The sequence below is a fragment of the Rhinichthys klamathensis genome, unplaced genomic scaffold (genome assembly GCF_029890125.1).
Source record: "Rhinichthys klamathensis goyatoka isolate OS25496 unplaced genomic scaffold, OSU_Roscu_1.1 h1tg000398l_1, whole genome shotgun sequence".
Taxonomy (NCBI): domain Eukaryota; kingdom Metazoa; phylum Chordata; class Actinopteri; order Cypriniformes; family Leuciscidae; genus Rhinichthys; species Rhinichthys klamathensis.
Genome location: NW_026606900.1, coordinates 252026 through 277009, shown reverse-complemented (window position 1 = coordinate 277009; position 24984 = coordinate 252026). Strand labels below are relative to the sequence as shown.

The 24984-nt window shown below is 38.1% G+C and overlaps 4 protein-coding genes across 7 annotated transcripts in view; 1 reads left to right on the top strand and 3 right to left on the bottom strand.

Annotated features, from left to right (window-relative positions):
• The window catches only part of vcpip1 (valosin containing protein (p97)/p47 complex interacting protein 1), a 290019-nt gene that overhangs the window by 162259 nt on the left and 102776 nt on the right, over positions 1 to 24984 (top strand). The window lies entirely within an intron of this gene.
• On the bottom strand, positions 427 to 11871 carry slco5a1a (solute carrier organic anion transporter family member 5A1a). Its single transcript, XM_056234546.1, has 11 exons — positions 10835 to 11871; positions 10195 to 10638; positions 6770 to 6902; positions 6481 to 6689; positions 5444 to 5608; positions 5157 to 5355; positions 4910 to 5069; positions 3625 to 3860; positions 3478 to 3542; positions 1766 to 2735; positions 427 to 1389 (listed from the first exon to the last, which is right to left on the bottom strand). The coding sequence occupies exons 1-10, from the start codon at positions 11220 to 11222 to the stop codon at positions 2284 to 2286; spliced, it is 2451 nt and encodes an 816-aa protein (XP_056090521.1). The 5' UTR covers positions 11223 to 11871; the 3' UTR covers positions 427 to 1389; positions 1766 to 2283.
• Positions 12803 to 15761, bottom strand: lactb2 (lactamase, beta 2). Of its 2 annotated transcripts, none has more exons than XM_056234565.1 (7): positions 15543 to 15761; positions 15223 to 15395; positions 14914 to 15040; positions 14118 to 14296; positions 13847 to 13995; positions 13002 to 13089; positions 12803 to 12846 (listed from the first exon to the last, which is right to left on the bottom strand). In XM_056234565.1, the coding sequence occupies exons 1-7, from the start codon at positions 15662 to 15664 to the stop codon at positions 12806 to 12808; spliced, it is 879 nt and encodes a 292-aa protein (XP_056090540.1). In that variant the 5' UTR covers positions 15665 to 15761; the 3' UTR covers positions 12803 to 12805. The 2 variants fall into 2 exon arrangements, with proteins under 2 accessions (XP_056090540.1, XP_056090541.1); XM_056234566.1 differs by having other exon boundaries at positions 15232 to 15395; positions 15543 to 15760.
• The window catches only part of slco5a1b (solute carrier organic anion transporter family member 5A1b), a 28140-nt gene continuing 19981 nt past the window's right edge, over positions 16826 to 24984 (bottom strand). For all 3 annotated transcript variants that reach the window (XM_056234538.1, XM_056234540.1, XM_056234539.1), the window contains exons 13-23: positions 24246 to 24458; positions 23959 to 24156; positions 23094 to 23241; positions 22929 to 23002; positions 22082 to 22159; positions 21759 to 21878; positions 20017 to 20183; positions 18573 to 18626; positions 17865 to 17929; positions 17673 to 17746; positions 16826 to 17590 (exon numbers count right to left, since the gene is read on the bottom strand). In XM_056234538.1, coding sequence (XP_056090513.1) covers positions 17519 to 17590; positions 17673 to 17746; positions 17865 to 17929; positions 18573 to 18626; positions 20017 to 20183; positions 21759 to 21878; positions 22082 to 22159; positions 22929 to 23002; positions 23094 to 23241; positions 23959 to 24156; positions 24246 to 24458 — 1263 coding nt within the window. In that variant the 3' untranslated portion in view covers positions 16826 to 17518. The remainder of the gene's footprint in view (positions 17591 to 17672; positions 17747 to 17864; positions 17930 to 18572; positions 18627 to 20016; positions 20184 to 21758; positions 21879 to 22081; positions 22160 to 22928; positions 23003 to 23093; positions 23242 to 23958; positions 24157 to 24245; positions 24459 to 24984) is intronic.

The following is a 24984-nucleotide window of genomic DNA, read 5'->3' as shown; positions in this document are numbered from 1 at the left end:
CATGCATGGATACACGAACACTCACACACGTTGAGTGTACACAAACAAACTATTTTGAGTATTACAGGCTACACGTTACAGAACATGTTTTCACAGAGATGAAGTTTATCTTCAGATCAATGAGGCCTACGTTCAATCAGTTTCAAAAAGAAATACAAAACCTGTCCTAATTGAACAAGTTGACAAAAAGATGTAATTCAATATTTGGTGATAATATAGCATAACGAGCAATTTACAAGCAGGTTTAGTCCTAATGGCTCACTCTGGGTTCAGCGGCAAATGTTCAAAGGGCACAATGGTCATTTTGAAATAGAGCTTCGATTTGCCAGCGTGCCTAAAAGAGTCCAAAGCAGTGTTATATGTTTAACTAAAATGATTACATTTCTGTTGTAAAACTGTTAAAGTAACATTCCAAACCACACTAAATCACAGCACAAAATCAAAATAATTTTATTTAGACAATTTATTGACACATCATTTATTTGTACAAGTAAAACAAACCAGTTTAAGAATTTCTGAAGGTTTGCCCCCGATTAGACAAGCCTTCAAGTAACTTCAAATAAATAATTGTATTAACGGGTCTTCTGTTTGCAAACAGAGCACAGTAACATAGGAAGGGTTGGGGAAAAAGAGGGAGAGGAAAATGTAACAAACGGTTTCCTCAGCAGTAGTTCAGTGTGTATCATGCTCTGTTTCTACCAAAGTCCAGCAGTGATCAGGAATTAAGCTGATTTCTGCTCAGAGCTAGAGATGACAATCGTCACGCGTGTTACCATCAACACCACAAATACTGGCTCAATTGCAGCGCAATCAGAACACGAGCATATTTTCAAGAGTATACATAATGCTTGTCTGAACATGAGATGACGTATCTCCTATATACGAGTTGTGTTATTTACCGAGATGACTGTTGACCACCAACATACAATCAACAACAGAAGAAAACATTATTAATACTGATATGATGCACAAAAGTCAAAGGTTATGAAAAAAAGAGACAGAAAGACTTAACAGATGTGTGCACTGCACAGTTGCACACACTGTAATTGTAGTACTAAAAAGCTAAACATTTCAACACAACAGAACATCTGAAAAATAAATGGAACAAAGTGGGTGGAGCAGTGGGCGGAGTTTAAAGTTTGGGAGGAGCCATTGCTTGTGTGGAGTCAATCCTGTGGGAGGAGTTTAGTCAGCATGCCAAATATAGTTGGTAGGGAGGATGTTTTAGGGGAGGAGTTTAAAGATTGGGAGGGGCTAATGTGATTCACAAGAGGTGTGTTCGACTTAAAGCGGCTCTGCGCAGACCGATCGGTGTGTATGACATTGAAGTACCGCAAGAGTGATTAGAGAGCAGACGGCTCTCAATGCTTTCAAATCACACTCACGGTACTTTAAAGGGATAGTTCACCCAAAAATGAAACTTCTGTCATAATTTACTCAGTCTCATATTGTTCTAAACCTGTATGAATTTCTTTCTTCTGCTGAACACAAAAGAAGATATTTTGAGGAATATGGGTAACCAGACAGGCCCAAGCACCCATTGACACACCATAGTAGGAAAAAAAAAATACTATGGAAGTCAATGGGGCCCATCAACTGTTTGGTTACAAGCATTCTTCCAAATATAATCTTTTGTGTTCAACAGAAAAAAGAAATTCATACAGGTTTGAAACAACTTGAGGGTGAGTAAATTATGACAGAATTTTCATTTTTGGGTGAACTATCCCTTTAATGCCATCGCACTCACGGTACTTTAATGCCATACACCGATCGCAATCGGTCTGCTTCAAGTCGAGTACACCTGATGAGTCAGTGCTGTGGGAGGAGTTTGCATAGTAAATTTGCAGTCTCTTTCCCATCACTGTTGAAACATGAATGGATGAATCAATGAGGTAAACAAGTACATGTATTTATCTACTGTACAGGTGAAGCAGAAGAGTATGTGCACAACTAACACTATAGGTAACTAGATGAGATAACTACGGTAAATGTGTTTGAATGTGTGTATTTGTATGTGATGATTACCAGAGGTATTTGTCCTGCTGAGGTATTGTGTCAAAATTGTTTTATTACTAATCAGTGCTTCACACAAATACTGCAATATTGTGTGTTTAACGTGTATTTATGTATGCGTTTTTTTAAAAAGGCACCAGCAATGGCTATAAGCGGTGTGGCGTTTTTTTCCATTTACATAATAATCGGCCCTCTTAAATGTATGATGTTTGCATGCATGTGTATGAGCAAGTGTAAGCATGTGTGTGTGTGTGTGCATGGCTCCAACACTCACACTGCCACTTTTTCAAGAGACCGTATGGGTGGAGTTATTGCTTTCAGGCCATTCCCAGGGCAACTGTTACCACGGCTAAGAGCGTGTCCAGTTGTCATGGCAGCATGGGAGTGTTCAGGTGGCCGAGGCAGGAAGACAGGACAGGAGCGTGTGCGTGCGTGACCTTTGTGACCTCCGGCGTGGCAGATGAGGTGGCTCACCGTGTCCAGCGGGGAAAGCGTGTGCGAGTGTGTGTGCGTCTGTTCCTCACGCTGCTTCAGCGAATACCAGGTGAGGAAGATGAACAGGAAGCCCAGGAACTTCAAGCTCGCCGCCAGCCCAAAGTAAACAAAGCGGAGGGAAGTGACATCGTACTCCCAGCAGGACCCATGGAAACCACAATCCTGCTGCCACAGCATACAGGTGGTGTCAATCACAGCTCCAAAATAGATAGGAGTGGGGATATAGGCTGGAGAGAAAGAAAGAAAGAAAGAAAGAAAGAAAGAAAGAAAGAAAGAAAGAAAGAAAGAAAGAAAGAAAGAAAGAAAGAAAGAAAGAAAGAAAGAAAGAAAGAAAGAAAGAAAGAAAGAAAGAAAGAAAGAAAGAAAGAAAGAAAGAATATATCAAAAACTGAAAACATTCACCATTTAGCAAGCAATTCATTAAAACACATTGGTAGTTAGCAGTATTCTACAGTTCAATGGTTTGGGGTCAGTAAGATTATTTTATTTCTTGAAAGAAATTAATATTTTATTCAGCAAGGACATTAAATTAAACAAAAGACACCATAATTTACACAAAAGTATAAAGCAAACTGTTTTCAACATTGATAATAATAATAAGAAGAATTTTTCTTGAGCACCAAATCAGCATATTAGAATGGTTTCTGAAGGATCATGTGACACTGAAGAGTAATGATGCTGAAAATTCACATTTTGACCACAGGAATAAATAACATTTTAAAATCTATTAAAATTGCAATAATATTTCACAATATTGCTGATTTACTATCTTTTTGTTCAAATAAATGCAGCCTTGTTAAGCATAAGAGACTTCTTTCAAAAACTTATTTTAAATGATCACAAAAATGAGTCTACTGATTATGGTCTTCAGGTCAGATAAAAAGCATATTAATACTGATATATTGTCCAGCTCTAGTTGACAGTCACAGAAATATAAGAGGGAGTTCTGTAAAATCTATCCAATCCTACCAAGAGTCCTGAGAAGAACGAACTGCATTCCCAGAGCAAACGGCCTGTCCTCTTCATCCACTGACCTGCTCAGAAAATAAGAGCGAGAGATGAGTGAAACAAAGAGCAAAAGAGAAATGATATCCGAGGACGTGGAGAGAGGCAGACCTGAGCGTAACGATGATGACGGACGGCTGACCGCAGGCGGTTATGAGAGTGACGATGAAGAGAAAGATGAGGAAGGTGATGAGTGTTCCACAGGTGCGCTCACACTTTCCTGCCAGTGCGTAACCATTCTCGTTCAGGTACGTCTTCACGATCACCACCTGGAGCTCATGGTTTCCTCCTGATGGCGTGATCACCTGTCTGCTCTGAACGCATGCGCAGTCAGAATAGTTTCTGATCTGAGCGGGAGTAAAAACATGAAAAATGTCAACAATATTGACATAGACAATGTCTTTAGACAATTCTTCTGCTAGTTACATTTTTACATAGCCATTTTTATTTATCCTAAGGCAAATATGAAAAATGTTGTCTTAAGCAACATGTAGTAACATTAGGATTATTTTACAACAAAAATTTATTAAATTATCTGTAAAAGTTAAAAAACAAAAAAACAATCAGCCAATCATTATAGCAAAACAAACATTTGTCTGAGCACAAATTTCTTTGATGCAATTTTGTTTCACAAGCTTGCGATTCAACTCAATTTGATTCAATATTGATCAATTTTGATATATATTAGGTACAGTACATACAAAATCTCTCAACTAATGCTGTTAACTATACAGGGAACCCTGTCAGCTGGTATATTACTATAATATTAAAGGTTACAAATTACAATTAACAACTGATTTGTATCAAAGATATGCATAGGAAGGCAATGTTCTAATAATGTTCTAATAATAACTTTTTAACTATTTAATTATGTTCAAATAATGTTCTAATAATAACTTTTTAACTATATAATTATTAATTATGTTTCTACTCAAATTAGATTTTAGAAATATAAACATTTAAATAGTGGCATTCATAACAACTTGTTTTCATGAATGATATATTCACATACATTTCATTAAATATTGAAGAACGGGTTAAGTAAAAGTTCACATGCGCTATGCACTGCCGCTTTGCTTGAACTGAGGCAGCAACAGTGATCCATCACATCACATTAAAGACAGCCAAAACGGTATTTATTGTTTGAATTTCGTAAAAAAAAAAAATCTTGACAGATGAGATAAATTCTTAGGATCTTGAAGAATCAATAACAGCTAATCGAAATGAGAAACGATTAAAATCGGGAAATCAATATTTTCAACCCTACCCTTTTTTTCCAAGTCCAAAACATTTTTGGTTTTGTCATCCATTGGATTCACCATTTTTAATCTACATTTCCATTGATATTAATCCACGGTTTGTGAAACGGGGTCAGTAGACAGATGAAACAACTCACTCCTGAGGTGTGGTTGGCGATGTTGCTGCAGCCCGCCAGACATGGGTTAAAGTAGGTGATGCCATCAGAGCCGCAGACGGGTGCGTACTCATGAATCCTGCAGCCACAGTTGACGTTACAGCTTCCCGTTAGGTTTCGGTGAGACAGAGTCAGCGTGGGCCTGCAGAACACAGATCGAACATCATTCAGAGCAGCTCATGTTTGCAGGTGATATTTATGTGCGTGTCTACAGGGGTTTCTCCATTACCCAGTGGTGTAAGGGATATTGATTCCACCAAGGTTGATGCTCTCACAGCCGACGATGAAGAGAGTGGAAAAGCAGAGCAAAGACACTCCACTGCAGATCATGGCCAGCTTTGCTGCTTCTCTTTCGCCCAGTTTCAGCTTCTTAATTATGTACCCTCCTAAAACTATACCAACACCTGCACTGGGTACAATGATCAGACCTGCACACACAAACACACAATTACTAAAAACCCACAGTAAGTACTGTGATCAGATCGACACATTTGTGTCTGTGCGTGTGTGTTGTACCTGTGTATATACTGGCATTAGATGCTGGAACACCAAATTGAGATTCAATGAATTTGGGAATGAAAGTGATGAAGGCTGTGACGATGGCACATTCCGCCGTATACGACAAACTCACAAACAAAAACGTCACATTACTCAATATACGCACTGCTGCTTTTGGCAAATCTGGAGAGAGATAGAAAGAGACAGAGATAAATAAAATTTGAATTTAAATGTGTCATGCAAAATGTGCTCATACTAATAATCAGTGTTGTTACTAACCAAAACTGAAACTATTAGAAATAGTTTTTGTTAATTGAATTAAAGCTGAAATAGAATAAAATACAAAAATTAGATAAAAAAAACTTAAACTATTAGAAATGTGGCCTTGAAAACTAACATAAACAAATGTAAGTTGAAGTACTAAAATTATTCAAACTAAATAAAAAAATAAATTACAGCTTAACAGAAATATTAAACAAAGAAAAATGTATGAAAACAACAAAAGCACATAAAATTACTAAAACTAAAATAAAAACCCATATGAAAATATTGTAATTCAAAATATTAATAAATACTATAATACAGTAGTATATAAAGAATTCTAAAATAACACTGGGAATAACAAATAAATAAATAACAAATTTAAGATAAAAAAAAAAACAGACAATTCAGGGCCACCAAGTTAAAGGAATATCGTTTTAAATAAAAGTATGCATACAAATACTTGCCCATGTATTCAATAAAATACTACCACATCCAACTTGCTAGTCATCTCTACAAAGCAAATCTCTGGAAATCCTAGCTTTGTCAATATCTATTCTAGCTTAAATTTTTCTCCAAAGATGACTAAAAGAGTGTTCAAATCTGGGGTGTGTTTCCCAAAAGGACTGTTAGCCAACTATGGTCGCAAGTTCCATTGAATTCTATTGGTGACGACGGAACTTGCGACCATATTTGGATTTAGGTAGCGCACCCCTGTTTAGATAACTAGCAAGTTAGATGCAGGATTTTAGATCTGATCAGAATCTGCCTTTTGATCTGATATTAAGGTTCACCTTTGAAATTTTTGCCAAAACCCATGGAGGACGAGACAGCCTGGCTCTTTTCCTTCATCATCTCATCATCATCGCTGGACACATCACCTGCACTCTTTTTTACACGTCTTTTACTTTTCTTGTGGCGAGGCGGAAGTTTTTTAGGGAAGGAGAACATGGGAAAGATCACCAACAACATTGCCACGGCACACAGGAGAAACCCACTCCACCTGAGACAGAGAGACGGTTACAGTGTTAAGTTTACTGCATATTCATTGATAAAAAGTAAACAAGACGAGATTTTCCTCACCAGTTTCCTACAAACCGTGGGTCACTCTGGTCAATATTGACAATGGTACCAGGGTCGACATAGAATCCGATCAGAATCCCACCCAGCAGGTACCCAGCGGCTGGTCCAAGAGCTCCCATTACATACATGATAGCTAAACACACACACACACAAAGAAAATAGTGGACTTTTTTTAGCTGTCACATGCTCCTGTTGGTATCTTCTCACATCAGTGAGAAGCAGTTACAGACTTTGCATGGCAGAATTCAAGTCAGAGCAAAAAATAACTTGTTAACCAACAGGCTAAAAAAAAGAAGTTGTTTTGCTCTGTGGCTTTCTGTAAAAACACATTGGACATTTATGTCATGCATTGTATACACTCTTATGGTCGACTAGTATAAATAGTTGATATTTGCAATTTTGAGAATATCGGCATGGACTGTTAACATGCACACTTGCTAAAAAATAGAAGATTTTCAGTCCCAAATGTTGATTTTGTTTAAAAAATAATTCTGAGTAAATATCTGACTAAATATAAAAACACATTAAAAGTTTTTGGTGTGATGCCTGAAGTAAATCCCCTAAATTATTTTTCAGTGCATGTAGAGAATATAGAAGTCACTCCTAAAATGTTTAATTACTGACTAACATTAAATAAAATATGTTGCATTTTCAGCTAAATAGAAATATTTAACTAAACAAAAAGCAAAAACTTAAAATGAAAATTGAAAAAATAAAAATATTAATAAATACTAATAGTATATAAATAATGCACAAAAAAACCCCACTTGTCTGTAAACAATTTCTTGCAGATAACATTTTCAATTTTTTAAGTCACCTGAAGTATTCATTATTTCCAGGCCAAAACATCTTATCTGCGAAGCAAAGAATGAAATCTCAAGAATATGGATAGGTGGCCTCACAGAAATGAGTAGCTATATAGATCCATAGACAAACTGGTTTACTTTAAATCCAAATAGTTCAGTGTCTCTTCAGGGTACAGATAATTTCATAATTGGCTTGTTTACCCATAAAAATACCATGGGAACTAATAAATGTCAAAACATTCATCTTAAAAAATAAGCCATGATTGGGTTTTTTCAGTCAGATTTTTGGTTCAAGTCTCGAACATGTTCAAAAAGTTAGTGCAATATCTTGAGGGACTTTCATGATAGTTGACTACCAAGGAGAATACTGAAAAGTGGCACGGAAGTAGGTCTATATGTGCCCTGTTCCCATGAAGGAATTAGCCCCAAGCAAAACATTTTGCCTGACTGATTTGACAGAGATCTGGGGCAGATTAAGGTCTACAAAGGCCCCAAGGGTCAGGGATTTCTAGAGGGCCCACTCCCCAAGACAACCCACATGCACACACAATACAAACACATGCACATGGCTCAAATGTTGTATCACTTATAATAATCATCATAAATATTAGTGATAAAATATCACTAGTAATGGCTATTCGAATGAGGTGATTCAATCTCTGCTGGATTTTTTAAATGGGGTGGGACAGAGGGGCCCCATATATTAAAATATAAACATGGCTGTGTATTCCCTAGTTGCTGAGAACATTGTTTTCAGACCTAATAAAATACCCGTATTAGGTTTTTCATTTGGGTATACAGGGTTCCAGACTGCGACCATTTTTTGAGAATGTGCGAGTTAAAATTTTATGTGGTCGCATTTGTGCGAGTGGACGCTCGAGCAACAGAACGCCGTTGTATCAGCTGCTGCAGTCCGTAACTTATGTTCAAAATGAACGAGTAGGCTACATCATGAATCCATTTTCCAAAACGTGTTTTTGACTTATTCTGAATCACTACGTTACGCCTATAATAAGTGTTTAAATTCGGACTATTTTATCCCGGGGTCGACTCGGCTGCGGAGTAGCCCAGTGCCTGCGTGACTCGCCATAGACATTAACGGAGAGAAGTTCCGTCTACAATGTTCTTCCGCAAAACACGATAATATTGGTTTATTTACGTAGACGTCACGCGCATTGCACACTGAAGGTGAAACGCGCCAATTACGAATTCACGAATTAAGGCATATAAAAATGAAAAGGTCTCACGAAACACCGAGCCCCTTCCTACGTCTTTTCAGCGGTTATATTTTCCTCTGTCGAGCGATTACTCTCATGATCGCTCGACAGAGGAAAAGGAAATTATTATAAAATGCAGAAGGTAAGGAGTGTGAGATTTCTGCTTTTTGTTACAACTATAAACTTTGATAACGAAAAATCTGTATCAGTTTATTATAATACTCTAATCTTTTAAAATGTAATGCTTACATTTGAATGTTTAATGATTTTTAAAAGATAGAAAGATCATAATAAGACAGACAGATAGATAGAATATGATTCAAATGTAAAATGCTTAACATTACAGATTAAAATTACTGTCCAAAATCCATGAAAATCCTGAAATTTGGCAATGATAATTAATATATTACAGGTATTTCTGCTGCAACACAGAAAGTGTTTGCTAGCCTTGGTCCATTAAAACCACTATTCATCAGCATGCATTGATTAATCCCATGGCATGTAGCAAAAAAAGTGCGACCAAATCATATGCTGGTGCGACCAACTGAGAAAGTTGGTAGCACCAGTGCAACCAGTGGAAAAGTTAGTCTGGAGCCCTGGTATATATTTAGACATATTAAAGACTACTTTTTGTCAAAGTTGATTTTTTTAATTTTTTTTATTTGAAGTGTCAGTTTTTGCATTATTGTTACAGTCAAATCTGGACACAGAGAAAGCATTTAGTTACTAGCAACATAAGCTTGATCAGTCACATGAAAGTACTCAGAACATTGACTCTATTTGACATTGGCTTTATTTAAAAATATATATTGAGTGTTTACATTCCATGAACAGATCTGGATTGTGGTGTCTCCCCCTGTTTGATCAATGAGCGATTGACAAATTCAGATTCAAGTAGGCTAGCTTTATTGGCATGGAAAAACGGCTTTACAGTGCCAAAGGATTGATAGGGCTCTGATCCAATTGTGTTGAGCATTGTCAAATTTACAGGCAACAATGGGCAGCAAATAAGGCAGTGATTGACAGCGGCGTTGGGCATTGTCAGATTAACAGTAACTATTCTTGACAAGCACCAGTTTAGAAAACGAGCGGTGACAGCGGTGTAGTGTGTGTGTGTTTACATCTGAAAGTGACTTAGGGAGGGGTGATGTGTAACATTTATCCTACATACATGTGTGCTGCTCGTCAATTGTCTGTTATTTTAAAACCTCTGTCCAGTAACACAAGTAACTACTAGTACTGTAGAAATAGATTAATCAAAAAAGTATTTGCAAAAAAACGGTGAACAGAGGCCCTCTGATCACGTGGGCCCCAAAGCTCCAGCCTAGGTTAGCCTATGTGTTAATCTGCCCCTGGACCCTGCCACCCACCAACACACAGAATACACTCCAACAAAACTCACCCAGGTATAGGGAAGCGTTCTCCTTCTTCACATTGTCATCCAGGTAAGTTGGTCCAAGTGTGTATATGGGAGTCGATCCCATTCCCACGAGGATCTGAGCACAGATGAACAGCGCCACATACAGGGCGTGCTCACTCTCCTCCCGGTCCCGCTGGCACCTGGACAGTGTGGGTCTCTCCTGCCCACTCCCATTACCACTGGCACAGAGCCCCTCTCCCCCCACTGTGCTGTTCAGCTCCTCCAGCTGATAGGGCGGAGAGATGAAGTGAGGTAGGGAGAAGAGGGCGGCACCCACCGCAATTAACACGCCCCCTACGGCCAGCCAGCGTGGCCTCTGACTCCGCCCACCGAAGTAGCTGATGAAAACCACAACCAGGAGACTACCGATGTCAAAACAGCTGACCAGCAGACCTGACTCCGAGCTCCGCAGACTGTACCGCTTTTCTGAAAAACACAGGATTCATTTAGGCTACTCTGAAATTCTTAAACTCCAATATAGATTGAGAATACTGAGAACTGGGAAAAGATGAGATGGTGAAATTAAGAAATTGGGATGGATGGAGATTGGTGTAAAATGAGACAATATGTGACTGTAATTGAAGAGCTGAGATTGGAAGAGAAGAGAAGAGTCAGGTATTACCTATGGTGGTGATGACGCTGCTGAGATAGCCGGACACCATCAGAGACTGAATAAAGGTTAGATAACACATGCAGAAAAGGAAGCAGCGAGAGTCTGAAAGGATCCCGTCCACATAGCGCCTCACCGGCACCTGTAACAGGCGGAACCTCAAGAGCGCCGCCGCGCCGCCGCGCCCCTCCGGCTCACGACACTCTGTCCTGACGGGGGAGCCGCACCGGGGCGAGCTGTGCGGGGCAGAGAGCAGAGTCTGATCCGCGTCCTGACTACCACTGAGCACGGGGAGGCTTTTAGATTTCAAACCCTGAGCAGATTCCTCACACAAGTACGGAAACGGTCTCACGGGTGCGAGGCCCCCTCCCCCGGCCTCCCCAACACCACCGGATTCCATCCTGACGGGCAGCGTTAGCTCAGCGCGTCTAGTACACAGACACACACTGACACACGAACATAACAGGCTCTCGGATAAACCAGCCGCGGCTTATCGTTGACAAATCCTATCCTTTCTGTGCGAAAATACTGTCCCCAATAAGAGCTTCAGATAACGGACCACACCGGCTCTCCGACCCGTTTATCAGCGCAATAGAGATGCAGACATTCTGTCCTGGCTCATGTCAACAAAACACTTTAACAGATACTTGTAAATAGATACGTTTTATTACGACTATATATAAATGCGCTCTTTGGTCGTTTACCGCACCAGTTTCGAATCGGCACATATTTACCAAAACAACACAGTGAATCGACGGTCGACCAGCCGCCGGGGGCTCACGCGCCTCTGCGCGGATACTGCAGCGGAGCAGCGCGCGCGCTCGGCCGCATCACACACGCGCATTCTGCCCGGTTATTTGCGCTAGATTAATAATCACGTTTAAATCCATCGGCGACATTAAACGGTAATCGATCGCCTCCCTCTGCACACGGCTCCGACACAACATAAGATCTTCGCCGTGTGATCAAAATATCCTTGTCCTTGGACGGAAAGGGTAGCACGGACTGTCCGTTATTCACGGTATCGTTGTAAGCAGTATCTCCTCCAAGCGCATTTGGTCTGTACCGCAGCTGGTTACAAGCCGATAAGCGTTAACTTCCGGTTCACGATTCTGTCAAAAAAATGGGGGTGCACCACGGCACCACCCCAGGCCGTATTTTAACTCATTTATTGCATAAGGACATGTGCAAATACCGCTTCTTTTTTTTCTTTTCTTTTTTTTTAAATATATGAACACATTTTTTATTAACAGTGGTCCAGCAAACATAATTAATGACATGCTTCAACCATTATACATCCCTGAAGGCCATTGAAATGTTTTTGTTTAAAAAAAATATTTATTATACTCAAGTATTAGTAATACTAAAAGTATTACTCATTATTTTTCCCGAATTAAATAGTTACAGATAAAGAAATGTTACAAAAAACAATATATATATATTATACACACACACACACGTGTTCTGTTAATATTGTATATTACCATGCGAATCCAGTTATGTTATTAGCCTAATAGAAGCTGCTTGGACACTGTCTCATGGAATAATTGTTGACCATGAACAGCGCTTACAATTCCATTTATAATCATATTAAATTGAGACAAGGGTTGTTACCTTTTACATGTTTTCCATTTAAAGAACCTTTATGTTACATCATTTGTTTTAATGTTCTCATTTTTAAGGCTCTTTGGAAAAATGTGTCTGCTAAATAAATGTAAATAGCCTGCTATTGGGGCATGTTGTCACAAAAGGTCAATTTTAGTTTTTTCCTGCAAATTAAATGTAGAAATGTTAAATAGCTGATTTACAGCAATGGTATGTGTTCATACAGAAAAAGACCTACAAGAACACACCTTCCCTGAAAGGGAAAAAAGTGACAACTAGCCCAAGACTCCTCTAAAGTGTTTCCAGAATTAAGAAATATTGACAAAATAAATCCATCACAGTCCACCGGGAACTTTATTAGACACTGTGGGAAAAAATTCACAAATTGCTCTTCCACTGCTTTTCATTTGGGCCTTCAGCTGCAAAGGGGAAAAGGAATGTTAAGACAGACATTACCTGTATATTTAAAAACAAACAAATAAATGAGTGTTCATACACCATCTCATGTGCACACACAGACATGCGCAAACACCTGTGTGCACACCTACAAACACACGTGCAAACACACACATACCAAGGCAGATCTTTCCTTCCTTGTGGAGTTTCTTTAAATGGTGCAACAAGTTAAACTCTGCTGCTCTGTGCAGGTGTTCAGGGGTCTCCTGGCATACAGACAATATGAAAAAACCCCACATGAAAATCATGTCATGTACACAGTTTAGAAAACAATAACATTACATTTCTATAACTAATGTACTCTCATCTGTGCCATTCTCTGCACATTATTCTATAAAGCAGTGGCCGCTTAAAGAGAACAGATGATTTTTGCAATATTAGGATTTCATACAAATGTTTTCATTACAATTTGTATTATCTGTATAACAAATTGAGGAAAAGTTTAAATGAAAACTTTCAGAATGTCATCTTAGAATTTGGTTAGTACCGTATTTGTACAGTCACACATATGCTTATATGATTATTACCTAGCAGTATGTTAAAATATTTTTTTCTTAGTTTTTATTTGTTTTAAAGGTTTTAATGTCTCAGATTTTGGCCCCCACTTTACATCTGTCATTCTCTTTTCTCTCCTTGAGGACTGCAGTTTTGACGCTGTCAAAATGTATTACAAATGTTTTTGTAGGGCGGGACTGTTTGTGGTTCGCTAGTGCTGTGATGTCATGTGAGTGACAGGTTGCCCCGCCCTCACGTCAGTAAACACATCATCAAAGAAGACGTCACTGCAAGAGCGACAGGAAGTTATTTTGACTAAACATTGTAAGGGGACAAGAATTAAAATAATGATGTGCATGGATAAATCATTTATAATAAACACTGCAATATTCCATAAAAAATAGAAATTGTTCATTTTGATTTCATGGTGACTTTAAAGAGTTAAGATCATTCAGAAAGGAGTTGAACCTTGTACACCACTTTAACCAGTTCGCTGGAGGTGAATGCAGTTCCACGATTCTCCTGCAAAACATTTAGGATCTGCTGTTCTCTTGCGTTCCGGTGAGTTATATACTCACAGATCTTAGAAGCTGCGTTGTGGACCACTGGCCCATGACCTGACACACCAAAATAACACAAACACAAGCATTTCTTAGTGTCACCGAAAAAAGTATGTAGAAAGCAGTTTGAGAAAAGAAAAAAGATTGTACAACACACACGCACACAGACTTGGACTTACCTGGATATATGAGGTCGGCCTTCACGCTGAGGAGCTTCTGCAGTGACTTCATGTAATCATGGAGGTCCTCAAACACGGCCGTGCCCTCTCCCAAAATACAGTCTCCTGAAAACACAGCCTGCTCCTCTTCCAGGAATAATGCCATGTGATCATCTGTGTGTCCGGGAGTAAACAGCACCCTACATGCAGCACAAATAATATAACAACAAACTTGTTCAAAATAAACAACTAACTAATGTTTTTGCATTTAGAAACTTACACACTAATTTTCCCAATGCATTTATACAAAAACCCAGCATGCAAGTAAATAAAAAAATATATATTCAAAAGTATTATGAAAAATTCTAAATATTTTTAATCAATACTTGTATTCAGCAAGGTCACATTAAATTGATCGCAAATGACAGTAAATACATTTATAATGTTACAAAAGATTTCTATTTCAAATAAATGCTGTTATTTTAAACTTCCTTGGTTTACACAAAAATAACACCACATCAGCATAGAATGATTTCTGAAGGATCAGGTGTCACTGAAGATTGGAGTAACGATGCTGAAAATTCAGTTGTGCATCACAGGAATAAATTACAGTTTAAAATATATTAAAATAGAAAACCAAATGTAATAATATTTCACAGTAATTTCACAGTACTGTTTTTTTGATTAAACAAAATGTATGGACTTTTGTAAGCTAAAGAATATAATACTACCGACCTCAAACTTTAGTGTATACAAATATGAGCATGTAAACATGACCAAAGACTATAATGTAAAGAATCTGTGTGTGAGTGTTTACCGTAATGTTGCCCCTTCAGTCTTTATCACATCACCATCACTGAGATATTCATATTTCTTCTTCTCGTCTCCGATTGCTTCTTCCTGTGGAGGACACCGAGGGAGTTTACTGACCCTCAGCTCTGCTTCTGCATAACACATGCAGCTATATTAGTGAGGATTTCTCATAAACCCAATAGTTTTTATAGTAAGATATAATGATATTTACATTAAAATTATTAAAACATGATTTGGCTGAGAGCTTTTCACTATAGTGAGGACTTAACATTTTTCGCTATTTTAAATGAGATTTGGGGCAAAAATGTCAAACCCTGTTCACCTTTGTGAAAGTGTGTGAGTATGTCCTGCACTCCTCCAGTGTGGTCATGATGCCAGTGTGTGACTATAATGTGCTGTATGGACGTCTCGTGCTGCTTCAGAGCCTCGCGCAGATTGACAATATACTCCGGTACCGCGCGCTCGCCTGCATCAATTAACACTCGCCTGACAGACACAGACAGATACATTTAATAAACATTCACATACTTGTTACATGAATTAAATAGGTTGTACATGGCAAATACCTTAAGTAAATAAGCTAATTTATCTCGTGCACTAGTATTGTATTGAGTGTTGTACTTGTAACGTTACCTTCTGCCCGTTCCGACCAGGTATGTGTTGGTGCCCTGCAATGTCATGGGCCCCGGGTTACATCCCAAAACACCCACCACTCTCGATGACAGCTGCTCGATGCGAGGAATCACCGCGGACATTTTCTCCAGCGCTCAGCACGAACTTTAAATGACCCCTGAAAACGCTCCTGCGACAGATCAGACTGACAGCACTTTAAACAGAAACTTCCTGTTCAAAAAAGTCACACTTTACAAAATAAAAGTATCTGAGGCGGCTCAAGGTATGGACGTTTCTTAAGATTTTATACAGAAATTAAAACTGGGGGGAGAACTCACCCATTTTTTGGGAGCTTGGAGGTCCCTGATGATATATCTATCATAAAATGTGCCCCCACCCCTGAACCAGATATTGGTTTGTTGGCTTAGGGCAATGTGCTGTACTGAAACACCAAGGTTTTCTATATAGGTAGGTGGAATAAGGAAAACTAGCAATATATACATTATAAAACTATAAATAACATAGTTGGGGGAGGGGGTTTACGGGATTTTCTAAGAAATAGCTCTAAAACTATACATAACAAATGCTGCAACTAGCTTGAAACACTAGTTTTCACCAATACCAAATTAAAAACAAAGATTAGTTACATGATTATGGGTATTGATAAATTGTGTGTGCCCACATGATTGAGTTTAATGTTTAAACACTCAGGACACTCAGGAATTTGTCCTTTACTTCACAGATACATGAAACTTTATTATGGAGCTGCACAGGATCAAAACAGCTTTGGTTATTCAGTCGCAATACACACCGATAGTCTGTTAATGTTGAATTTAAATATGCACAGACTAAACTTGGTCATACAGATGAACTTGTTAGTAATGATCAATCTTATCAATGGGGATTTAACAACGATTACTCGTATAGTCAAAACAGACATGTTACAGAGAAACCGACCCATCACACAGAATATGTTTATAACTTTTTTTTTTATCATATCACTTTTCAGCATATCCCCTAATGAATCTTTAGGATCACAGCAGATAGCTCTGGAACAGCTCCTATACGTTAATTGTTGATGTATGAGCTGCTATTTGGGTGAGGCTACATTAATATCTGTATTAATAGATTAATTGCATATCCACATAGAGCGCCAGGATATGTAGAATCTAATTTCTTTTGATGCTTCTTATTAAAATGAGTGATTGTTTATTGCTCTTGTGGATGTTCACTGATCTGAACTCCTCCTTATGCTCATGAAACTCTCAATAACAGCATGGAGATCAGACTGTAATTGGCCAGAATCAGACAATAACAACTCAGCCTTTATTTGTTTACATTTTCTATGCACAAGTTTGCTGTAAGTTCATAAAGCACAACTGCACAAGTCTTGCATGCATTTCTACTTGCTATCCACACTTTTTGTGTGCACAGATTAAATTTCAATACCAAATGAAAGTGGTAGTGCTTCTTAAGAGTTTTAGTCTTATAATAAAAGTTCAGGTCAAGTTGAACATCACGATTTAATGTTTTGATTTATGAATGATTTAAACGTTTCCTTGGCTTGGAAAGGCAGAAATTGTCTCCTCGTGTTCTTGGTGTGGGTCTCTGATAATCAGAAAAACTAGTTGTCACACATAACCTGTAGAACACAGTTCTAAATCTTAAATAACAAAGCACATACAGATTAATTCAATAAATTCAGGTCCAATTAACTATACATTTAAAACCAATCTGGCCTTAGTTGAAATGTCTGTGCGATATGCAAACAGCAATGATGAGAGAGTAATTCATATCTGAAATAAAGAAGAGAATGTTGAAGAAAAATATAATGTGCTTTCATATTCACACAGAACTAAAACAGTACACAATTCCTAATTACTACTGAATATAGTCCAATCATTTTACAGACAAAATAGTTTCTTTAGAACATAGATCTTCTCAGACATGGGATCAGAGTTTATATACAACCAAGAGAGAGAAACAGAAAGCAAGTATCACTGTGGCAGGACTTTGAGAATAGCGTTCACTTCCTCGGCTACAGTCGTCAGTGCAAACTCAAACTGATCCTGAGGAGGACACAGAGTATGTTTCAGTATGAAAGATATTGTGTCTTTTTCAGTGTACAAATGTCTATATGTATGTACATACCTTGGTCTGAACCATGCCGGGTCTCTGGTCTCTCAGGTGTTCCAGTGTAGCAGCAATGTCTATCTCTTTTGCACCTGTAAAGCACAGAATCTTGTATCATATTTATATCAGTATTTACACTGACTGTCCACAATGTGCAAAGCATCACTTAACACCCACTGATATCTGATCCTCTGCTTTCTTTGTCTTTACCTTTGGCCATTTTATTCAACACCATGTCAATCAAAATGTACGTCCCAGTCCGTCCAGCTCCGTCACTGATGGAAAAAAGAAAACGTCAACATAAAAAAAAACAATAAGAAGCCAAAAAACTGAAACACACTATGACATATTACAGGAACTTATGAACAGGAAGTTTCTGTTAGCGCTGTCAGACTGGTCTGTCGCAGAACTGTTTTCAGATTTTATAGTGTCGGCTATCTAAAAGCTTTTAACCTTTAGTCAGAATGTAACAACTTGTTCTGCTTCTCACACGACCTTGCTTTCCCGCTGATGTCATCATGACAGCATGAGCATGGAAAACAGCCAAACTTGTTTTCTTCCAACCGTCTGTCTTTTGCTAGTTGCGGCCAGCACATGAAATTAGTGTAGCAAACACAGAGATGGCGAGAAGGTGCGCTTTCAGCTGTCACCCTCTTAAAACCCTGTTTCCTAATATCATTATTTAATATCATGCTTGCTTTTGTTCATTTAGTGAACAATTGTGTTGAATACATGTCTTGAAATTTAATTTGAAATTTACTGTTGTTGTTAAGAGGAAAACCCCTTGAGATGTGACATCTCGTTTTCAAGGGGGACCTCACAAAAGTCTTATTTACTGTATTTTATTTTTTTTGCATATTTGTGTGTGTGTGTGTGTGTGTGTGTGTGTGTGTGTGTGTTTGAATGTTTTTTACTTGCCTGCAGTGAACAATGACAGGACAGGACCTTCCACGGTAGCATTTGTTTACTTTCCTGTTGGAAAGAAGACATACATACAATCATAAACACACAGACACACTCACATACACACAGACAAATAAAACTTGTAAAGAGATTTCAGATGCAGCTAAATTCTACAGAAGAGATGGAGTTCTGAATCCATTTCATATAATAAAAAAATGATAATTTTTTTTTTTTTTTAAATGTACACTACTGTTCAACAGTTTAGGGTCGGTAAGATTTCTCGTATGCTTTAGAGTCTCCAATGCTCACCAAGGCTGCATTTATTTAATAAAAAATAAAATCAAAAGGTAATATTGTGAAATATTATTTCAATATATTACTGTCAAGAGCAAGCTGAATATTCAGTATCATTACTCCAGTCTTCAGAGTCACGTGATCCTTCAGAAATCATTCTAGAACATAATAAACATTGTGCTGCTTAATATTTTTGTGTTTCAGGATTCTTTGATGAGTAGAAAGTTTAAAAGAAGAACACGATTTATTTGAAATTGAATTTTTTTGTCACTTTATAAATGTCTTTACAGTCACATCTGCATCCTTGCTGAATAAAAGTGTTTCTTAAAAAAATATTACTGACCCCAAACTTTTGAACAGTAGTTTTGACGTAAAGATTTTTATAAAAGATTTGGGGATGAAATAAGATTAATTAACACACAGAACAAATCACACACGTTTGTTTGAATCTGTCATGTTGAGGACTTTCCATTGTCTTCCATTGTTTTTATTTACATTTACATTTATTCTAAGCTGTCCTAAGCTAACAATATTTTCTATCCCAACTGTAAACTCTAAACCTAACCTAATTCTGATATATAAAACCTCTCTGGATTCTTTTGTTTTCCATTTGAACATTATTCTATTAATTCATTCATTATTATTAATACATTCTATTTACTTATCTATTTTGATCAGTAATGTAGACAAAAGCTGACCCACACAAACACACACACAGCCACATTAGCCTCAGCCATGTTACTGGTTTGAACATATAAACACTGCTGCTGGTTTTGTGCAGATCAGCAATAACAGGGGTGGGGCCAGGAACAACTAAACAACAATTCTGACTTAAGAAAAACTGAAAATATAAGAAAGCCAGAGAGAACTGAGGTACACAGAGAACTGTGGGTAAGAGGCAAAGAAAAGGAGGAAATCATAGGTCAGAGCTTAGAGGTTAGCAGGCAGAAAGGTTGATCAAAGATTGAGGGAGGAGAGAGGTTGAGGGAGTGGGCTGGTATCCCAGGGTGCAGTTGGATGCAGAGTCACAGTTGTCAATGATCACTTTTGTGACTATGCAACTGGAGCCAGTGAACTAGCTGCACGACCACAAAAATGACACTGGCAACCGCTCAGGAGCTGACACAGACACACGCTCGCACAACACATGCACACACTCTCGCACCTGCGGAAGTCGAGCAGGGTTTGGCTGATTTCAGGCATTCGGTCATTCAGCCAGGTGTGATAATGAAACTGTGTGACTGTACGAGTCTCATTAGTCTGCATGTTCTTCAAGTAAAAGCTCCGAACCAGGAAGTCCTCACACCACACATGCTCAGAAACCAGATTCACCTAAATCAACACACATATGAGAAAAAAACTAGTCATGTTATTATACCTAACAACACCACACACAGCAGTGCAAATATCACTAGATACAGAGGGATGATTAAAGAATATAGAAAACCAAACCAAAAATATAGTCACTGTTTTGTGTCTGTCTCATTATAGTGTTCTGCATTTGCACAAAATTGCAGCTATTATTACATGAGACCTTAAAGGGATACTCAACTCAAAAATCTGAGATATTTATCTGATATTTGATCTGATATTCATATTTCTCAAAATATCTTCTTTTATGTTCCACAGAATGAAGAAACTAAATAAAAATTCTCAATCTAAAGATTACACTTTGTATTTTAAATTCTTAACATTAAAACAATCTGAAAAATTTGAAAGCAAGCAATATGAAGCCTTATGCCTCTACTAGAAACACACACAAGATGAAACACAAGGTGAAAACTGCCTGTTTAAATGCACTGGCCTGTTTGTTTTATAATAAATGTGCATAAATGTCATATAATCACATGGTCATTTTACAAAATGCTTTTACTCGACATTAAATTGCTAAATTTAGTGTGTTAATCAGTGGCTTTGCATTTAAGAATACAACGATAAACATTTTAAAACAATTTTGTTTTATTTATAGCCTATAATTTCAACCGTCTCCCACTAGTATTGATGCAATTATGTTAAATTACTTACTTTTTACTTACAATATATTCGTTATTCTTCGATATATTTTTTACTTATATATTAACTCGTTTCAGTCATATGCCATATTTATAATAATTGAATTATAAATTGAATACAAAAACATATGGACAGAAATAGCAAAAAAAAAAAAAAAGATCACTGGATTTGATCAATACCAGGTCCCAGATTTTTTGTTGTTGTCATTTTAGCACATTAGCACAAGGCATTTATACTGTGTATATTTAATCCACAATCCATCTCTGTTTATAGTGCCAGTATATTGAGATGAATTGAGGAATAAAATAGATTTATAAATGTCCACTTTGCCCTGCTGATGATCATAAATATGGCGGATGTGCTGTAAAAGTCATGTGACTGAAACAAAAGTTTATGAAAAAAGTAGTTGAAGCTGAATGCAACTGCTGTACAGGGTGATGTAATGAAATCCTATCAGTAGAGCAGATCAAATGTGTCTAAATATGACAGAAAACTCTGTCTAAGTGTAACTGGTGCTCTGGGGTGCGTTTCCCGAAAGCATCGTTAGCCAACTATGGTCGCAAGTTCCGTCGTTACCAATAGAGTTCAATGGAAATTGCGATCATAATTGGATGACGATGCTTTCGGGAAACGCACTCCTGAGCGGGATTCGAACCAGCATGGAAGGCAGGCGCACTAACAAGGACACTAAAGCCCGCAGCCTCTAGCATCACTCGCTAGCGCGCCTCTTGAGACCAGGGGAGTGAGGTTTACTGCACACCTCTGTTGCATAAGCTGATTCTTCTGTTAGATATTCTACCACCAAAACAGTAGAACAAAAAGCCACATGCAGTCGCCCTTACACAAGTAGAGTGGCCTTCTACTCTGCAAGGAGAATATTTGTGCGTACGGTACCTCATAAATGTGATAGAGGTTGGAGCCTTCATCGGGCCAGTAGTGGTAACACTGTTTTACACCATTCTCAGTGAGAGGACTCAACATGACAATCACCACACACCCGCTCTCCCAGACCATCTGCAAGAGAACACACACAATGTTACACACACACTGCATGACCATCTGCAAGAGAACACACAAACACGTACAGTCTTTTCCTGACCATCTGTAACACACACACACACACACACACACACACGCTCTCCCAGACCTTGTGCTAGAGAACTCACATGACCACACTGACCGTCTATGTCAGATTACAAACAAATAATGCCGTTTACCTGCCAGAAGTCAGCCACGGTGGAGGGCAGCGGGCCCTGAGTGGCGATGTACGCAGGGTTACGGGGGTCGTGATCCATCTGAGAGAGAGAAAACACACAATAAACCCTTCTGCATCACATGCAGTCTGGCTGTATATGGTTTAAATAATATATATGTATGTAATAATACTACAGCAAGTATATATAATGAGCAATCAAAACACAAAGAATGAATTGTGCCATTTATTTGCATGCACAGTCTGCATCGTTATAGTACCCAATTCACTTATGCAAATCAGATAATGCTGCCCATAACATCTCTACTGCACACCATGTGCACGATGCAATTTCCTATATTGCACATGAGTTCTGAGTGTTAGGCTGACTGCCCACTTTTCTGTTGATAATGCTGTGTCCAAAATCTCATACTGTAGTACGTACTACATTGGTTTAGAACTTACTTCTCAACCGTTTAAAAAAAATATGTAATGAATGTGGGTAGTATGAATGAAATTCTACATCACCATGTTGTCATTGTCATGTGACCTACGGCTGTACGGCATCAGTTGCATTAACTGTGATGGCAAATAGCGCTGAGTAACCTATGGGTTGAGTTTCTTCCTTAAGGGCACAGTGGTAATAAAGCAGGTCTCAGTTGTTTGCCTTAACTGGTCCACAGACAGTTAATCAATGCCTTCTATCCAAAGTCATTTACGCTGAGTATTTTCTACAGGTGCAGTCACCCTGGAGCAACCGGGGTTGAAGTTTCCTACACCTAGTGTTTTATCTAGTTTGTGATGTGTGTGGTTTGTAGTGTGCAGTTTGAGTAGTTTGATGCTTTTTGCGGAAGTATGTAGTTTGGGCTCACGATTGGGCTGGCATTGATGTAGTCCGAGTTGCCTTGATTGTTCTCCAACTTCAGAGTTATTCTGCAATGATCATCTGAACAAAAACACATTTTATTTTCCCATTTGAAAAGCTTGGGAATTCATTAACACACCACAGGACATAAATAAGCACATGTTTGACTCACAGGCTATGACTGTGCTTGTGCGGTTTTTCTTGACGTTGCCGTCTCTGGTTCCGATGGTGGTGGCGTTGGGCTCGGCCTGGTACGCACAGAGAGCCTCCCACTCGGACTCCAAACGATTCTTGTTTTTCAGGTGGTCTTCCATATATGCCTATGTGTACATAGAATAACATACAGGATGTTTTTGCATGTCTTTTGCTCTTATGAAATGGAAAATTACTCTACCATTCACAAGTTTTGGGGTCTGTAAGATTAAAAAAAAAAAAGAATACTTTTATTAAAGCTGCATTAAATTGATCAAAAGTGACAGTTAACAATGTTGCAAATGAATTCTATTTTTATATACGCTGTTCTTTTGAACTTCCTATTTCATCAAAGAACCCTGAAAAAAGTATCATGGTATCCACGAAAATATTAAGCAGCACGACTTGTTTTCAACATTGATAATAATAAGAAATGTTTCTTGAGCATCAAATCAGCATATTAGAATGATTTCTGAAGGATCATGTGACACTGAAGACTGGAGTAATGATGCTGAAAATTCAGATTTTAAAATATATTAAAATAGAAAACGAATAATATTTCACAATATTAATGGTTTTCTGTAATTTTGATCAAATAAATACAGCTTTGGTGAGACTTATTTAAAAAATAATATTTGTAATAAATTACAAAAATAAAATGTTATGAATGTTTTAATTAAATTTTAATTAAATTATCCAAAAAAATGTATATAATTAAAAAAGTTTAATATAATTTTTACATTTATATTTGCAAGTGAAGGTTTTAGCTTTTCCAATGGCATTGAATAAATGCATCTGTGTTACATTTTTTAACTTTTCCAGTGTGTGTTTGTTTGCGTGTGTACCAGTATCATGTGACCAGTAGAGATGTCCATGTTGGAGTGGACGGGCTCTTCGCTCCAGGAGGGGGTGCTAGTGCGAGCAGAGGGACTCGGCATCGGGCCCTCACTCAACTGAGATGACACGCTATTTATACGAGAAGAGTGAATAGGATCTGACTTCTCTACAGGAGGCTTCACTGCCATTCGCTGCCTGCACAGTTCCTAGAGAGAGATGGATATTTACATACATCAAAGAAAATCTCAAACGAACAGCTCTACAAACACACACACACACACACACACTTTGGTACCTGGTAGGTAGCAGTGGAATCAGTGGCGGGGTCTGAGCCGAGGTTGGTGAGCTTCTCTTTGAGTTTGTGATGAGAGCGGTGACGCAGACAGTAAACCACGCTGGACGCCAGCAACACTCCAGTGATGCAGATGATGGAAATCACAGTCAGAATCAGAAACTTCAGAGACTCAGAACGGCTGTACTTGGTGGGAATCTGATTCAGTTTACTCCTCTATAGAGAAAGAGAAAGACATGGAATCTTTAAAAATTTTAAATTGCATTTATTTTCTAAAGTCTCAGATATTTAATAAAGAAAAGGATGCTGTAGCTGCTGTCAGAGTCAAAATGTGTTATCTGTTTTGTTCTTTATTTATTCTTCAGACACTGGCAGAACCTTCTTGAGAATCTCTAGGCCTTTTGAAGGTGACTCAGATCCTGTTGTAAACATGGGCAGCTTCATTTTATGTTTAAGTGCCTCAAAACCTTATGATTTATTAGATAAACCATTGACAGTCTTCCGAGTTCTTGCAGGACTTATGGGGCTTCATTTTGAAAGTTCTTTAGGGAACCGGCATGTTTTAAAAGTTCTCCATATACGGTTCGACCAGTGTGGTGATCTGAGGAACCCCAAATGGTGCCTCAATTTTCATTTTTACAGTGATTTGATTAACAACAGTTTTTATGCAGTATATTTGATACATTAAAATGTATTTTATTCTGTTTGAGGTGACAATGAGATGGGGAAAAAAATAGAAAGA

What these genes read in the sequence shown, in the direction of transcription:
- lactb2 (XM_056234565.1), bottom strand. Translation starts at nt 15,664, where the DNA reads ATGTCCGCGGTGATTCCTCGCATCGAGCAGCTGTCATCGAGAGTGGTG. An exon ending in GGCCGACCTCATATATCCAG is followed by an intron (nt 13,996 to 14,117) that starts GTAAGTCCAAGT and finishes TTGGTGTGTCAG; the next exon opens with GTCATGGGCCAGTGGTCCAC. An exon ending in GGAAGGAAAGATCTGCCTTG is followed by an intron (nt 12,847 to 13,001) that starts GTATGTGTGTGT and finishes TCCCCTTTGCAG; the next exon opens with CTGAAGGCCCAAATGAAAAG.
- slco5a1a (XM_056234546.1), bottom strand. Translation starts at nt 11,222, where the DNA reads ATGGAATCCGGTGGTGTTGGGGAGGCCGGGGGAGGGGGCCTCGCACCC. An exon ending in TAATGCCAGTATATACACAG is followed by an intron (nt 5,356 to 5,443) that starts GTACAACACACA and finishes TTGTGTGTGCAG; the next exon opens with GTCTGATCATTGTACCCAGT. An exon ending in GTCATCATCGTTACGCTCAG is followed by an intron (nt 3,543 to 3,624) that starts GTCTGCCTCTCT and finishes TTTTCTGAGCAG; the next exon opens with GTCAGTGGATGAAGAGGACA.